The sequence below is a fragment of the Phacochoerus africanus genome, chromosome 13 (genome assembly GCF_016906955.1).
Source record: "Phacochoerus africanus isolate WHEZ1 chromosome 13, ROS_Pafr_v1, whole genome shotgun sequence".
NCBI classification, from domain to species: domain Eukaryota; kingdom Metazoa; phylum Chordata; class Mammalia; order Artiodactyla; family Suidae; genus Phacochoerus; species Phacochoerus africanus.
In genome coordinates, this window is record NC_062556.1 from 60,965,318 (window position 1) to 60,982,117 (window position 16,800).

At 37.3% G+C, this 16,800-nt stretch overlaps 1 protein-coding gene across 1 annotated transcript in view; it reads left to right on the plus strand.

The window, feature by feature from the left end:
- The window catches only part of GPC5 (glypican 5), a 1,373,090-nt gene that overhangs the window by 320,062 nt on the left and 1,036,228 nt on the right, over positions 1-16,800 (plus strand). The window contains exon 5 of the mRNA XM_047756327.1: positions 4,901-5,026. Within this exon, the coding sequence (XP_047612283.1) occupies positions 4,901-5,026 (126 nt within the window). The remainder of the gene's footprint in view (positions 1-4,900; positions 5,027-16,800) is intronic.

Genomic DNA, 16,800 nt, shown 5'->3' on the forward strand with positions numbered 1-16,800 from the left:
AACTCCCTTAATATTCCTTTTGAGGACTCTCTGATTCCAGTTTCTTACCTTTTTTTTTTTAATATTCATCATACTGAAAATCTGAAGTCTGTTATTCTTTATCAAATGCGTGAATTACTTTATTAATTTGCTAGGGCTGCTGTAACAAAACACCACAGACTGGCTGCCTTGAACAACAGAAATGAATTTTCTGACAGGCCTGGAGGCCAGAAGTCCAAGGTCAAGACCTTGGCAGGTTTGGTTTTTCCTGAGGCTTCTTTCCTTGGCTTGCAGTTGGCCACCTCTTGCTGTGTCCTCACATGGCTTTTCCTCTGAGCTCATGCCCTACTTGTTCCCTTTCCTCTTCATATTAAGACATCAGTCAATGGATCAGAACCCACCCATATGACCCCATTTAAGTTTAATTACCTCTTCAAATACATGGGGGATTAAGGCTTCAATATATGAATTTTGGAGAGGACAGAATTCCGTCCAAAACAACTATGCTCACCCCATACAAAGGATATTCTCAGTATTTTAATTAACCTTTCATAAAGGCCTTTTACATTGAGGAGTAGCTCTCTAAATTTCCTCATTCTGGGAGCTCCTGTTGTGGCTCAGCAGTAATGAAGCCGACTACTATCCATGAGGATGAGAGTTCAACCCCTGGCCTCACTCAGTGGGTTAAGGATCCCACATTGCTATGTGCTGTGGTCTAGGTTGCAGATGTGGCTCGGATCCCATGTTGCTGTGACTGTGGTGTAGGCCAGAGACTACAGCTCTGATTCGACCCCTGGCCTGAGAACTTCCATATGCTGCAGGTGCAGCCCTAAAAAAGCCAAAAAAAGAATTCCTCATTCTTTAGTTTTTATAGTGCTTAACATTGAAGTTTTTATTCTGCTTTGCTCTACTTCTAAGTCCCTTTGACTTTTTCTCACTTCCTGTTATTTGCCTAGCAGATTTTCTTCTATATTTAGGACTTCAGTTACCATCTCTATTGATGGTAAATTTCACATCACTTGCCGAGTCCACTGATTCTGAGGTCACGTGTCCAACAGCAAACCTCCATGGTGTCTGTGGTTGTTATACTAGTAACATCAGCATTACCTGAAGCTTCTTGGAAAAGTAGACTCTTGGGCCTTTGCGCCAGACCCCAAGCTATTGAATCCACATCTGCATTTTGGCAAGATTCCCAGAAGATGTTACACACTAAGTTTGAAAATTAAGATTCAGAGTTCCCACTGTGGCACAATGTGATCGGCAGTGTCTCTGCCTCAGTAGGATGAAGGCTCAATCCCTGGCCTGGCACAGTGGGTTAAAGGACCTGGTGTCACCATGGTGAAGTAGGTAGCAATTGTGGCTTGGATCCCTAGCCTGGGAACTCCCTACAGGGCAGCCAAAAAAAAAAAAAAAAAGAAGTAGGGTTCTAATTGATATATTTTTTTTTTCTGGATGTTTTCCAAGAAAAAAAAAAATCCTAAATTGAACATGGTGAGCATGGAATTAATTAGTTTTCACTCATTTATTAACTTGGTAACTATTTATTGCATGCACCATATTGTCTTCGCCACTGTTTTAAGGCCTACAGTGGTGAACAAAACCAACCAACAAAATCCCTGCCGGCCTGCATTTTTATTCTAGAGTTGGAGACAGATAAGGAACAATAAAACAGAGTAAATAAGCACATTACATGCTAGACTAGGAAGTTGTATGTGCCATGGAGGGATGAACATATTGAGCAAAATAAGGGCAATTATTCATATAGTGAATAACCCAGTCTTTCTCTCTATCAGCTGACTGGGGAGGAAGAAGACAGGGTTATCTTAAAATTGATACTTTATCTGCCATTTCCAAATTCCTAATGTCTTTTAAATCTATCACTTTTCATAATGTTTACCAGCAGGCTCCCCGCCCCCCCGCCCCGATCTTTATATTTCTTGCTTTGAACTTGATTCTAGTCGCCTAAATGACCTCACTACTTTTCTGTCTATTTCCACAATACGGTCATGGTGATGTCACTTGCTTGCTGGTGAAATTTTCATGACTCTTCACTGCCTTCTGAATAAAACTGAAACATGTGATGATCAAGAAGGCAGACTAGGGAGTTTCCGTCGTGGCTCAGTGGTTAACCAATCCGACTAGGAACCATGAAGTTGAGGGTTTGATCCCTGGCCTTGCTCAGTGGGTTAAGGATCTGTCGTTGCCCTGAGCTGTGGTGTAGGTCGCAGACATGGCTTGGATCCTGCGTTGCTGTGGCTCTGGTGTAGGCTGGTGGCTACAGCTCCGATTAGACCCCTAGCCTGGGAACCTCCATATGCTACGGGAACGGCCCTAGAAATGGCAAAAAGACAAAAAAAAAAAAAAAAGGCAGACTGTAATCTGGCTTATTCCTACCTTTAACTATAATTTCCACAAGCACATTTGCCACTAGCTAAACCGTTTAATGAGTCTCTGAGTACCTGTGTTGTTGTTTACTTTTGCTTATCATGTTTTTTTGTTGTTGGCTTCTTTGGCGTTTTTTTTTTTGGCATGTAACAGTGAAATGTTATCTTCTTATTTCTCTGTTCTCAAATGTGAGCTGACTGATTAATACTGTATTATTGTTATAGATTTCTGCCAAAATATGCGTTCTTAGAAGGCAGGGACTGTTTTGTTGAGCCCTGGATCCCAAGGACCAATACAGAGCTTGGGACTCCATAGAGGTCAGTATTTTGTGGCAAATAATTGATAGCTGATGGTTTATAGAATGAGTAGACATCTATTAGGAGATGATTCCTTCAGAGAGAACACCTGTAAAGGCAGGGAGGTGTGTTTGGAGACCAGCGAGCGTCTCACTGTTGTGGGACCTATGGTATGGTTTGGCTTCTTGCTGAATTGAGGTGCGAGGGTACTTTCTATATCTTCCCAAGAAATATGGCTTTAATGCTGTAGTGAATAGAGGGCCATGGAGGGCTTTTAGCAAGTGAGTGGCCTCATCTGTGGGCTACAGATTCAAATTTTATAAGGTGGCTATTGTGGAGGATGGGAGCTGATTGTTAAGGAACAGACTGGAGGTATATCCTCCTGGTGCAGTGATTCCAGAGAAAAGTAATCAGGGCTTGCACTAAGGCAATGGCCATGGTGTTGGGCAAGGGGACTGGTAAAGAACCATGTCAAGTTTTCCCCTTTATGATCTAATGATTGTGAAGGGAGAAAGGAAAGGAGGGCACCATTTACTGAAATTGAAGGAGGAGGTTTGGGCGCCATAAAAACATCTACTCTGTTCTATGCGATCAGTTTGGAGGCTCACCCCTCGCAGCCCTTTGTCCCAGGCCCTTTTATATCTAGAGGAGTCTGTGATTCCAAACAGGTGGTCATTTATAGTGAATAGAATTGAGGACAAGTTTCACCCATCTTTCTGCTCATTAACCCCCACCTCTCTTGGAAAGAACCAGTCAGTTTCATCAATTATCTTTTAGTAGCTAGAGCATGAGACTGTATTTGTTCATGCACTCCAGTCAGTAGGGACATAGCCATTATGGAGAGACTTATTTTCTAGTAAAGGAATTCGGTAAAGTACAAATAAGCATCTCAGTATGCTGGTGAGAAGATGAAACATCTTTTTTTTTTTTTTGGATTGCACATGAGTTAGAGATTTATGTTTCCTGTGGCCATTTTGTCATCATTTGTCTGGTTAAGTAAGCTTTGCTAAAAATTTTAGTAAATACCAAACACTTGCTATGGAAACGTCTCATCTTCTCTATGATTGCAGATCTTACATATTTCAAAGTTACAGATTAGTGGTTCCTTACAACTCCAGCAATTTCCTTAATTAGTTCTTTCAAAACCAGTAAGAGGGAGAATTATAAATTAATACAGTTCTGTATAAGTGCTGTCAAAATCAGATTCAATTTTTAAAAATTTGGTTACTCTATAATTTAGTCACCCCTCCTCTTTGATTTCATTTTAAATAAATTATTTTTAAAAAATCAATGGGGAATATAATTTCGTAATTGCTACATTTTAATTACTCATTCTGGGAATTTCTGAAAATTGCTTTCCTTCCAAAATTTCCTTCTGTCCCTGCCTTCTAGGCCAGGGGACATTTCCTCTGGATCAGGCTAGTGGCTTTTCATTCCTCCCCCCTGAAAAAAAATTTGTTTATGTAAAAAAAAAAAAAATCAAAACTAAAGTTTTTAGGATTTGATCTTTTGAAATGCCAAAACCCAACTTCTTGGGACCTCAAAGTGTTGTTTTGAAACTACTAATTCTTGGCTTTCTCCGTTAAAAAGCAAACTTACTTTTTTGTTGTTATTGTTGAAATATCTGTTTCCATAACTGATAGTGAAAAGGAAAGAAGTATGAGAGTCAGAAAAACCTAATGGGTTAAATAGTACTCCTTTCAGCATCTTTGTTTTCATGCTTCTGAAGTGTGTACACCTTCAGGTTCTCTGTATTTAGTAAAGACATATGCCTTTATGTTCTTAGACACCAAAGGGAAGACCCCGATGGAAAATCACCAAAGTCTACTAAACATTTAATCAGTGAGCAATCAGGCAGCTTGCTAGAAGCCTCTGACATTTCTATATGGAAAAGAAGGTAGTTAGCATCCCTGTGGTTTAGATGCCGGAAGCTAAGTAAAGTGGTGTGTGTGTGTGTGTGTGTGTGCCCAGGCACCAGTCGCAACTTCTTACACCTGGAGTTATATAAAATTCATACTCCGAAAACTTTTATTTAAAAGCATAAATGTGAATGCAGTTTAAAAAAATGTAGTTTTCATATTATTAGAAAAGTCTTAAATTGCATGAAAATTAGAGAAAATTTTAAACGTTGCCTTTCATACATCATACATAAGACACATACATAAGACATTGGGCCACTTATATTAGCATGTGTTACGGATTTTGGGGTGTAATGGATTTCTTTATTTTTTTCCATCCAGAGAATTTATCAACAGCCTCCGCCTGTACAGGACGTTCTACGGTGGCCTGGCCGATGAGCTCTGTGCTAACGAGTTAGCGGCTGGTGATGGGGAGCCTTGCTGGAACGGAGAAGATATCGTGAAAAGGTACTTTGTGCGGCGTGGTCTGTGAAAACATAGCGGCCACTGTCATCCTTACTCTTTTCCCAGATCTTGAATGCATTACTTCAATTTTAACTTTGCCACGCAGGTGAGAGTATTCAGTAATTCCTTCTCTTTAGTTTGTCAAAAATAAATTTGGTCCTTTTGACCTTTGGGAAATATGATAGCTTTCTGGGGTGTTTTGAAAGTTCTCTCATCTTTTCTATCTGTGACTTACTTCCAAATCCCACCTTTTCAGCTACTTAAGAAGTACTTAACTTCTAGCCAATCCATCTTGTTTTTCAAATACCTTTGCCTTTTTCTAACATTGTGAGTATTAGAAAGTGATGAAATCTGGAAAACTGTGAATACCTATGAATAGATTTGTGGATATACGTCACAGCGGTATCATATGTCCATTCTACAATTGTTTTATTGATAGAAGGAGGGAAGGAGGGAGGAAGAGAGAGAGAGAGAGTGTGTGTGTGTTTGTGTGTGTGTAACTGCTGGTACTTTTACATATGTCTGTTTGAGGCATTGCTTATTTGTGTGTTCTCGGTTGTTCTCAAGCTCAGGAGTGAAGTTTTTCACCTTTTTTTCCTCATTGTCTAGAATTTCTTTGACAGTTTATTTTCCTTTGCTTCCTATAACTGGTTGTACTCTCAAGTAATCTCCTGAGCTTGAGAAAGTCCTAGATTCTCCCTCTGTGAAAGTATCATTCGTGGATATAATTGGCTGGGAATTAGTCCTTTGATTTGTCCAATGCTAGTGATTATTGTAGACTGTAGAATTGTGTTGTGTTTGGATTTATATGTTTTAGTGTGTTTTACTCTGAGCAGTCTGCAAAAAGGAAAGAGAGGGTGTTAAACTTTCTGATTTATAAACATACCTGATTTGGCATAAAGGTAGGTAGGTTAGTTACCACAAGAGTGAGGAGGAAAATTCAATTTACCATGATAAACATATACAATAGTTAATTTTAATATGAATTTATATTAAACAAATGTTTACATATTTTTGGGTGATCATATTCATTGAAGTCAAAGGTTACATTCCTGATATATTAAATGACTTCCTGTAGTTTATATCCGAATATCTCATAGGAAATCTTCAATTTCAGAGAAAATAATTATTGAACACAGGAACTGTAATTAAATTCAAATAAAATATTTGGCTGACAGAGCGAGTACTCTTTTTTTCATTATGCTCCTTGGATGTTGAAATGTATTTTAAAATATATCTTTCCTGCTTTACAGAGAGCAGTTGTAGCATGCACAGTATTTTAAGTTCTTGTAGTATTCCATGTTAATAAGATTTCTGCCACGTAGACCTAGTAATTAAATTCCACTTTGACTTATCTGTTCTCTTTTCACATTGTTCAAGCTAGAATTGAACATTTTTGCTTATTAACAATTTTTCTACCAAGGCTAATGAGAATTTCACTGTGATTAATGAACAATTTAATATAGAACATATTTAATATATCACATTATATTATGCATTTGATTCTAGAGATGCAGGAACCTTAGTTTTAGATTATCCTATTCCTCTTTAGACTATTTGGTCTGAGGTTTGTATAAGAGGAAATATTGTTGGAGAAATTAATGCTTTGACAAAACTTTTAATTTATTTTTATTTTTTTTTGCTTTTATTTTTTGGTCTTTTTGTCTCTGAGGGCCACACTCATGGCATATGGAGGTTTCCAGGCTAGGGATCCAATTGGAGCTGTAGCCACCGGCCTACACCACAGCCACAGCAACGTGGGATCCAAGCCGCGTCTGCAACCTACACCACAGCTCACAGCAATGCCGGATCCTAAACCTGCATCCTCATGGATGCTGGTTGGGTTTGCTAACTGCTGAGCTCCTATGGGAACTCCAAAACTTATTTATTTATTTATTTATTTATGTCATTTTAGGACGGTGCCCACAGCATGTGGAAGTTCCTGTGCTGGGGGTGAATCGGAGCTACAGCTGCTAGCTTACCCCACACCCACAGTAATGCTAGATCTGAGCCATGTCTGCAACCTACATCACAGCTCATGCAATACACTAGATCCTTAACCCACTAGGCAAGGCCAGTGGGTTAAGGATCCTTATTGATACTGGTTGGGTTCGTTACCACTGAGCCACGACAAGAACTCGCATTGACAGAACTTCTATTTTCAACTCAAAAAAATATATTTTCTTCTACATGATATTTTTTTTAAAGACATCAGTTCATGGTTTATGAATAAAGCAAGAACTCTCTATGGAAAGTGCCCATGTTTCTGATAAAGAAATTTAACGATTCTCCTTATGATTACTTGCTTCCACTTCCCGTCTCCCCTCTTCTCACAACCCGCCTCATGTTTGCCAGCCATTCAAAGGCACCATCTGATTCTCTTCTCCTGTGGACACCTTTCACTTTGCTTATTTTTTTCTCAAACAGCCTGCTTTATCCATTCCTCCACTGATGGACATTTAGGTTGCTTCCTTGTCTTGGCTATTGTAAATAGTGCTGCAGTGAACATAGCGGTGCGTTGTCTTTTTGATTATGGTTTTCTCTGGATAGTGGGATTGCAGTGTCATACAGTAGTTCTGTTTTTAGTTTTTTAAGAAACCTCCACACTGTTCTCCATAGTGGTTGCACCAATCTACATTCCCACAAGCCAGATAAGAGGGTTCCCTTTTTCTTCACATCCTCTCCAGCATTTATTGTTTGTAGACTTCAATGGTGGTCATTCTGATCAATGTGAAGTTTTACCTCATTGTGGTTTTAATTTGCATGTCTCTAATACTTAGTGATGGTGAGCCTCTTTTCATGTACTTTTTGGTCATCGGTGTACCTTCTTTGGAAAAATGTCTATTTAGATGTTTTGCCAACTTTCTGATTTTTTTTTTTTGATATAGAGCTATGTGAGCTGTTTGTATATTTTGGAGATGAATCCCTTGTTGGTTGCTTTTAGATACTTTCTACCATTCTGTGGGAGCCAGTTCTTGATAAAAATTTAGAACAGAATTTTTTTTTTCAATGAAAAGTCAGTACTAAAATATAAATACCCATCATATTTGGTTAACTGATTGATCATGGTATATTATTCATCATAGAATATTATGTGACATTTAAAAATGATGCATATTTATGTCTGCTAAAGTGGATAACTTCAAATAAATATTAAGTAAAAATAGTTAAAAGTTGGATATTAATTATTGGACCAGCAGATTTAAATAAGTAAATAATTAACATTGGCTCAACATAGAGTATTGCTGGAAAGTTACTTGAAAACTGCTAATATACTTAAAGTACAGAGGAGACTTTTTTATTTGCATTGTGATTATGTTTAGTGAAAACATGTTATAATGATAGAATTATGGGCCATTATTATTCTCTCTTTATAATTTTTGGAAGTAAAAGAGCTATTTTTATATTGCATTTCTAACCAATTTGGATTTTTGTAGTAATTTTTGATATCATTTTGTCAAGGTATTAATGGATATGTTTTGGTCTCCCAAACTACTGCATTTATCTAAGACGGCTGCCGTTAGTGTCAAGTTCTGATGAATGTTACTTACAATCCTGAATTATAAGCTTCTTTTTCCTCAAGAAAAACAAAATATAGCAGTGATCACTGTGTAACAGCACAGAAATCCCCTATAGGATATTGATTTCAGAGACCTGTGGTTAGTTGAGATAAATAATGCCATTAGATTTTAAAGAAATGAGTATCAAGTGAATGTCTACCATGTCTGGGGATAGTCGAGGTTTTTTTCCTTTCTTGTGCTGGGTGATAATACTCATCAGGCTCATCCTAGAGAAATTATGCCAAACATATCAAAGGAGAAATTGGTGGCCAAGATTGAGCCTATCATTCATTGTAAGAATGAAGCAATTATTTTGGCAAGATTTTTTCTCCTGAAGGCATTTTTTAGGAGATGATTGATAAGATTATTTATGTGCACAGACGTGCTGCCTTGAAGAATAGGAAAATCATACAGATTGTTTCAATATTATGACAGGTCGATAAAATTGGGTCAAATCACCTTCATGCTCATGAAAGAGATGGAATTCCTTTGTGATTGTAGATGAAATATCTCAAATAGCTATAGCATATAAGGATTAATTCATGAAATAAAATCTATTTTAATTTCAAATGATTTTAAAGAGTGCATGCTTACCATAGCAGGACACCAAGGTCCATAGTTCAGACTGTTTCTGATTAACAATGAAAATGCATTACTGAAATCTGTATATTCTTTAACTCTTTAAATCCCTCTATCTACCCATCCTGTCTCTTCATCATGAAACAAAATTGTTCTCTGAAAGGCATACTAGTACTTGCTCTGTTCTCAGTTCCCTGTGATAGCAAATTAATTGTTTGATGGTTTGCACTTGACTTTCTGAGTATTGAACTTCAGGTGACAGCTACTTAATTATCAGAGCTTCCTTTTCCCTTTTGATTAATAGATAATCGAGTAACTCTCAATCTCCAAGAATTTACGACTTCTCAACAACTCTTAAACAAGCCAACACCTGTTAAGTATCTTAGTAAAATTAATAATCCACATGATTTTGACTTCACCTTGGTGGAGTTAATGTTCTTTAATTCTTCTTTCCTAACCCAGTGTTTTCTTTTTGAACTCGTATGGTAAGATGCCTCTTCTCAACATACTTTAATAGAATTTTTAAAAATCAGATAAAAATATTAAGTCTTAGAAATCTTTGAGGCTTTATACTTGTTTGTTATCAGTTTTCTTTCCACCCAGATAATGACTTTTTCCCTAGCCATAAATTTTTTTACCTCACTATTTTCCCCTTTTAGCCATTATTTATCTGGAAAGCCACTTCATCTTCAAATTTTCTGTTTCTTTCTGAACTTTCTGCATTCAGTTTTATTTCTTTTTTCTTAAATACCTGGCCTAGTTTCCAAATGTCACAGACTGCATTTAAAACCCAATCAAGTCTCAGGATTGTTTGGAATTTTATGAATGTAACAACTGGTTGTTTTTTCTATACTGCTTATGCAAAGGCAGGGTGTTCTGCATGATGGAAATACCAGTCTGTTTTCTTTCTTTTTCCTTGCAATTTTGACCTACTCAAAATCAGATTTATAGTATTTAATTATGCCTTTGTTATCATATTTGGTTCAGAACTGGATGTCACTTCAAAGGTGTGATGACACGTCGTTCCCACTCCTACCCCACTGTAGCAATCTACCATGGACCTTGATATTTCCCCTATTAATGGAATCATTTTCCACTAAATTGTTTTCTTCATACAACTGTATATACAGTTTTGCCAAACTCCCACTTCGAGTACAAGTTGAAGGAATTCCCTCATTTGTGTTTTATTGTCACCTCTAAATCCACCATGACACCTTTAGTACTTATTTATCATATATCTTCTTTCTACTGAAATTTATTTTGTATCACAGCTCCTGTATTATCTGACAGGCTAAAAGTGATATCATTGAACACCTATCAATAATTTTTTAAAGATAACAGGACTCTCAGGAAAAGGAATTTTTGTTAAGTGTTAGTGAGAACTAAGGGATTTGGTGATTTGGGAATGTGGCTTGGTGATAACATTTTGGTAGTTAATATGTAGCTCCAAAATGAAACCGAGTGTCTGAAAAGTAAGAAAGGAGATGAATCATCAAAGTTTCTTTCTATGGCTGACTCTGGATACTGATTTTTTTTTTTTTCCTAACTTAACCTTCAGATCATGCATGTCTCATTGTGTGCACTTCCATAGACATTTTTGTGAAACCAGAGTCTAAATAATTCTAAGAAGCTCCTGTGTTCTGGGTTGGAGACACATTAGGTAGAATCATATTTTTTTTAATTTTTTTTTAATTTTTTTGTCTTTGTTGTTGTTGTTGTTGTTGTTGTTATTGTTGCTATTTCTTGGGCCACTCCCGCGGCATATGGAGGTTCCCAGGCTAGGGGTCTAATCAGAGCTGTAGCCACCGGCCTACGCCAGAGCCACAGCAACGCGGGATCCGAGCCGCGTCTGCAACCTACACCACAGCTCACGGCAACGCCGGATCCTTAACCCACTGAGCAAGGGCAGGGACCGAACCCGCAACCTCATGGTTCCTAGTCGGATTCGTTAACCACTGCGCCACGACGGGAACTCCTTTTTTTTTTTTCTTTTTTTTTTAATTTATTTTTTATCTTTTGTTGTTGTTGTTGTTGTTGTTGTTGTTATTGTTGTTGTAGAATCATCTTTATTGTAGATGAGGCACCTGGGTTGGGGGGTGCATAAAAGTGCCTAGGCCTGCCCAAGATCAAAAGTCTAAGTCTACTGTCTTCAGTAAGGGAAGAACAGAAACATTTTTACTCTTTCATGGCAGAAGTAAAAAGTGTCATTTTAGATATATTATAAGGGACTGTTAAATTCCTCACATTGTAGGAAACATATTCTAGGTCCAATGGGATAAGCACTGACTCGTAAGTATTGGGGTCTGAATGAACAAAAATGTGCAGAGTTCTTGGCTAGGCGCTGTCTCTTTCTACTTCCCTACAGTACACTTGCTTGGCAGATAATTTTTCCTTTAATGGTAGTATCTGAAATAGTTATCCCATAGTTTGTTTCTATAGAAAGTAGTATAGGAGATGGTAGCACATTTTATCAAATTTGTTCCAAAGTCTGACCTTCCTACCTAGTGGTAAAGTCTAGGCAAATATCCATTCTTTTCTGGTCAATTTCATGTTTTCTTAAAAATGCTCCATTCATTTGGCAATAATTACATATCACATTTCTGAACAGAGGAATTTCTTTTGAATCTTTCTTCCCTGGCTTATTGGCTTCTTAGTCAGTTGTCTCCTATTAAGCATGCAGTCATTACATTCAGGGAGCTGGACTCAAAGGTGAAAGTAGAAACTGTTTAATTAAACCTATTTCAAAGACTGCTTTTCCTTTGTCACTAGAATGAAGTCATGGCTAGTTCTCAGAATTTTTTTGGTCACTACTGGTGTCTGAAGCATCTTTAATTGTCATTAACTCCATAAACAGTCTGAATTCAGTAATTAGATTCAGCCCATTAAAAGTCTAAATTCAGTAAAGAAAAGATCTAGGGCAACTTAATAAGCAACTCTAAACTTCATTTCAAGTGGCCATTTCTCCCCTTGCCCATTAGGTACTGCTTCCATCGAAGAGGTGCCTGGGGAGGGAAGCAGTGGACAACTTTGGGTCCACATGCCAATCCTGGGCTCTCCTTGTCCTCCAGCTGATTCTTCTGACTCCTGCACATTCAGAGCTGGAGGACAATGGGACAACAGTGAGAGAGAAGGGATAAGAGAAAGGGAACATTCCTTTAGACTAATAATTTTCTATCTCTCATTAATGATTCCTAACTTGGCATAAAGTTATTAAGGCTGATGGCCTGGGGCTTCTGTGTGTTCAAGACTGTGCCTCTCTTTTAATCTTCTCCATCTGATGGTAAACCACCGGCTTTTTTCTGCCGACTTCTGTAGGTTTCATTTCTTTCACCTGGTCCATTCTATCCTGTGTTTGTTAGAAGTACAGACTGTACCCAGTGGAGCTGCCTTTCTTGACTTTGTTGCTAGGCAGGCACCTTCAGCTAAGAACATGGGGTCTTTTTGTTTTGCTAGATGTGGACCAACTACCAGTCCTTTAAATCTATCAACTTCCAAAAATCCTTCAGCCTTTCTCACTTAGGATGAATGAACGTGGGGATGACACAGTAATCTGACAAGTTGCTTCGAAGAAATTCTCTCCTTTGGCTTCTTCAACCTTAATTCTTGAATCCACTTAAGCAGGATGTCAAGACGAAGGAGTCAAAACCAGTGTTTAGCCATCTACTTTTTATATCTAGCATCTCAGTTTGGAATGCCATCCATCTTTTTAGCTGAAATGGAAACAGAAAGAATGCTGTTTCAGCCTCTTTTTACATGTATTGAAATTTGTGGGTAGAAGATAGAAAATTAGACTTCATGTTCAATATGGCTGTTGACCTTGAATAGGATACAAAGGTAAGTGAGACTTTGTCCCCACCTCTGGGACTTAGAATCCAAAAACAGGTTCATACTATGTACACAGCAAAGCAAATACTGTGAAATAAGATAGACACAAACAAATCCCACAGGCTTACGCATAGGGAGGAAATCTCATTTGATTGAGAAGGATTTGAAAAGTATTTAGTAAAAGACGTAATATATGGGTCGCCATTCACTCATTTAAAATAACTTCCCTGAAATATTTATGAATTAGAGGATGTCTGGAATTTGCTTTAAAATAATTCAGTGAATAGAGGGAGGAGGGTCAGACTGTATAGGAAACAAGGTTTTCCTTCTGTGTGTAGATTGTCATGGAAGGTGAACTCTGGGTACAAGTGTTCTTTGTATTTATGTATGTTTGAAGATTTTATAATAAAACATAACAAAATATAATGCATAATACAATTGTGTGTTTAAGAATCTATTCTGTTCTGGATGATGGGGATACGGTAATGGACCAGACAGACGGGAGTTGTTTCTCATTTAGATGAGGACACGGAGGAGATGAACACTGATTAAAGGATTACAAGTGTGAATGGTTTGCTAACTCTTGAAGGTTCAGGGGAATTTTAATCAGCAGACTTGGAATCAAGAAACAGAATGGGAGCATGACGTTCTTGAATGAAATACACCAACTTTGGTGGCCTCTTAACTGCATTATTTCCATGTGTGTGTGTGTAACCCTTCAGGTCTTCTCTTTTCCTTCTCAACACTCTTGCATTTGAGCGTCATGGGCATGTCCTGACCACTTAGTAGTAACTTTCACTTGTTCATTATAGTGTATCCATTCATTCAGAAAGTCGGTAAAGCCCACAGGCTAGGAACCTAGACTGAAGAGACAGATCACCAAAGTTCCCAATAAAGTTGAGCCACTGCAGCTATGTGAATTCAGACACATTATGAACATCTAATTGTATCAGTTTTCTTCTCTTTAAAATTAGGCTGAAAAGAACACCTATCTCATTTGAGAATTAAGCTATTTTTACGGACAATTTAGAATAGTAGCCCTCACATGGTAAGCGTTCAACAAGCTGTTAAATATTCTTATTAAGCAGTTTATATTCATTTACTTCAGTAGGAATGAAAACATTATTATTGTTGAGCTTCTCTCTGCATTGGATGGGTTCTATCATGGATCTGAAGACTTCTGTTTGGAAAACAAAGACATGTGAATGTTGGTTAATGACCCAGTAACATGAATATGTGAGATCTTGGTTTGGAAGTAGAAGATAGTGCCTTATTAATAGTTTAAAGGATTTTGTCATGGAGGACAGAAGTAGAGAAAATAGAATTTATCAAATGCTCCAGTTTTGGAGAACTGTGGTCTCTCTCGTACCCATGCAATACATCAGTTTTCTCAAGGGAGAACTATAAGTTAAGATACAAAGGAAAAACATTATAAAGATAAAAGAGAAGTATTTTACTCCCAAGCAGTAGTTTTAGAACAGTCCATCACTGTCTTAGAGTCGATCATAATGAACTATGGGTTGACTGGAAATAAATGTCTGAAGCCAGGTGAAATCTCAGTACATCACACAACAGATTGTTTTGGTGATGTGACAGTCTTAAGGCTGCTACACTTAGAGTCCTTTCTCTTCATCCACTGAATTCCCAAAGGAAATACATGTCATAAACAGAATCACTAGAACAAAATGAGGCTGAACACCAGTCATCACCATGTGTCAAACTACTCAGTTTCCCGCCAGAACAACATGGAACAAGGAAGCTATTTTTAACCTGTTACTTGCTTCCATCAGAGACTGTGTGTAGAAGATGACAAAAAGTAAAAGAGAGCAAGATAAAAGTTCACTGAAGTGGAAACCTAAAGGACCTTTTCCCATCTGTTCAGCACAGAAGTTGTTATCTCTTTAGGGGTACAGATTTCATCACAGTTCTATAGACTTGTGACTTCCAGATTGTGTTATTGCAAAACAGGAGCAGTCTTCAGGGGCTCCAGGAAGCCTATTCCTACGTTAGCCTGAGCTGTTTCTTATTTTTTTTTCTTCATTTTCATATTAAGCTTAACATGTGAAAAACTATTTCCTTTTCAGTAAAATCGATGTTAAGTTCTCTCATCTATAAAGATGGCACATATTTTCACTTAGACTAGCTCCTACATTTCCATATCATAAGATATAAATTCACCAGTGAATGATGTATTGTATTTTAAAACGCCAGAAGAGACGAAAGGGAAGAGTTGCTTATTCGTGATACTTTCTTCTTCCAATAAAGTCCAGTATAGTATCATGTATTTTATAACAGCCTAGCCACTGTTATCAGTGCATTTTATTGCCTAACCATCAAAATCCGTACTTCCTGATGTGTTCCTCAAAACAAAGGAGTAAACTTCACTGGGTATTGTTGAAGTGGGGTTTCTAAATGTGATTTGAAATTACTTTCACATTAATGAATGTAATATTTGAGGATTATTGATCTTTGTATTTTGAGTTGCATGGTTAATTATGTATCTTATTGTTCCAAAGGTGTCATTTTCTTATGGCTATACTGAAATGAGGGAATGTTCTTTTTTTTTTTTTTTTTCTTTTGTCTTTTTAGGATTGCACCTGTGGTATATGGAGTTTCCCAGTCTAGGTGTCCATTCGGAGCTGTTGCTAATGGCTTATGCCAGAGCCACAGCAACACCAGATCCAAGCTATGTCTGCGACCTATGCCACAGCTCATGGCAACACCGGATCCTTAACCCACTGAGTGAGGCCAGGGATCAAACCCGCAACCTCATGGTTCCTAGTCATATTCGTTACTGCTGCGCCATGATGGGAACTCAGGGAATGTTTTTTTTTTTTTTTCCTCTTGGAAGATAGATGAATGCAGATTATTATTTTTGAGTATTTTTTTATAGACTCCATTTTTAAAGTCCTCTGTTTAATCAGTTTTATATGCAAAGGAGCCACAAAGAGTTCAAGTTATAACTCTATCTTGAAATCCAAGAATCTTAGAATCATGAAGAAAATGAATCTGAAGTCTGAAAAGTAGCCTAAATGTTGATTCATCTGAAACTGTACAAAACTGTGAACAATGGTTGGGAGAAGAGAAACTACAAATGGGATATACACTTTGGGATAGTGCTTAAATTTTTCATAACATTTCTGTATTATGAAAAATAGTATTTCCATTTTAAGATGTGCTGTATAATCCTTGAGTTCCTTCTCTCAGCATCAGATAACCTGTGCCTGAACTGGTACCAAGCTGCTCATTTCTTTACCCCGTTCTGTGCAGTTCCGATAGCAAGAAAACCCTTCTTCTAATAAAGTGAAGACTCTTGCTAGGCAGTTTGGATTTCATTCTAGGTGCATTAAGAAGGCATTAATATATTATGTGTGATGATGTAAACATTTTCATGTAAATTAAATATGAAATGATAATTATGGATATGGATGAAATATTGGTCTTTTTTTGGATTATTCTAGACAGAATCAAGGTATTTATAGGTATATTGAATCAGTAAATCAAGAGCATTTTAGAGTAACATGTAAATTATTTTGTATCAAAAAAATGAATAAGTCTTCTTTTAGTAAACATGGAATATTTAAATATAAGGGGTACTGCACAGTAGTAAAATGTACAGTGCTTCTGGTTTGGAACTAAGTCTTTGCCAGCTAATTTGAAGTCATGCTTCTCAAACTGCCATACATGTTTTTTCAGAGATAAGTGGATAAGAGATGCTTTGTGGGGTAGAAAGAGCCACAGTACAAAAATGAAACCTGCAGTGAGACGGCTTTCTATGTGATAAATATATAATCATGTGTTAGATGTATTAGT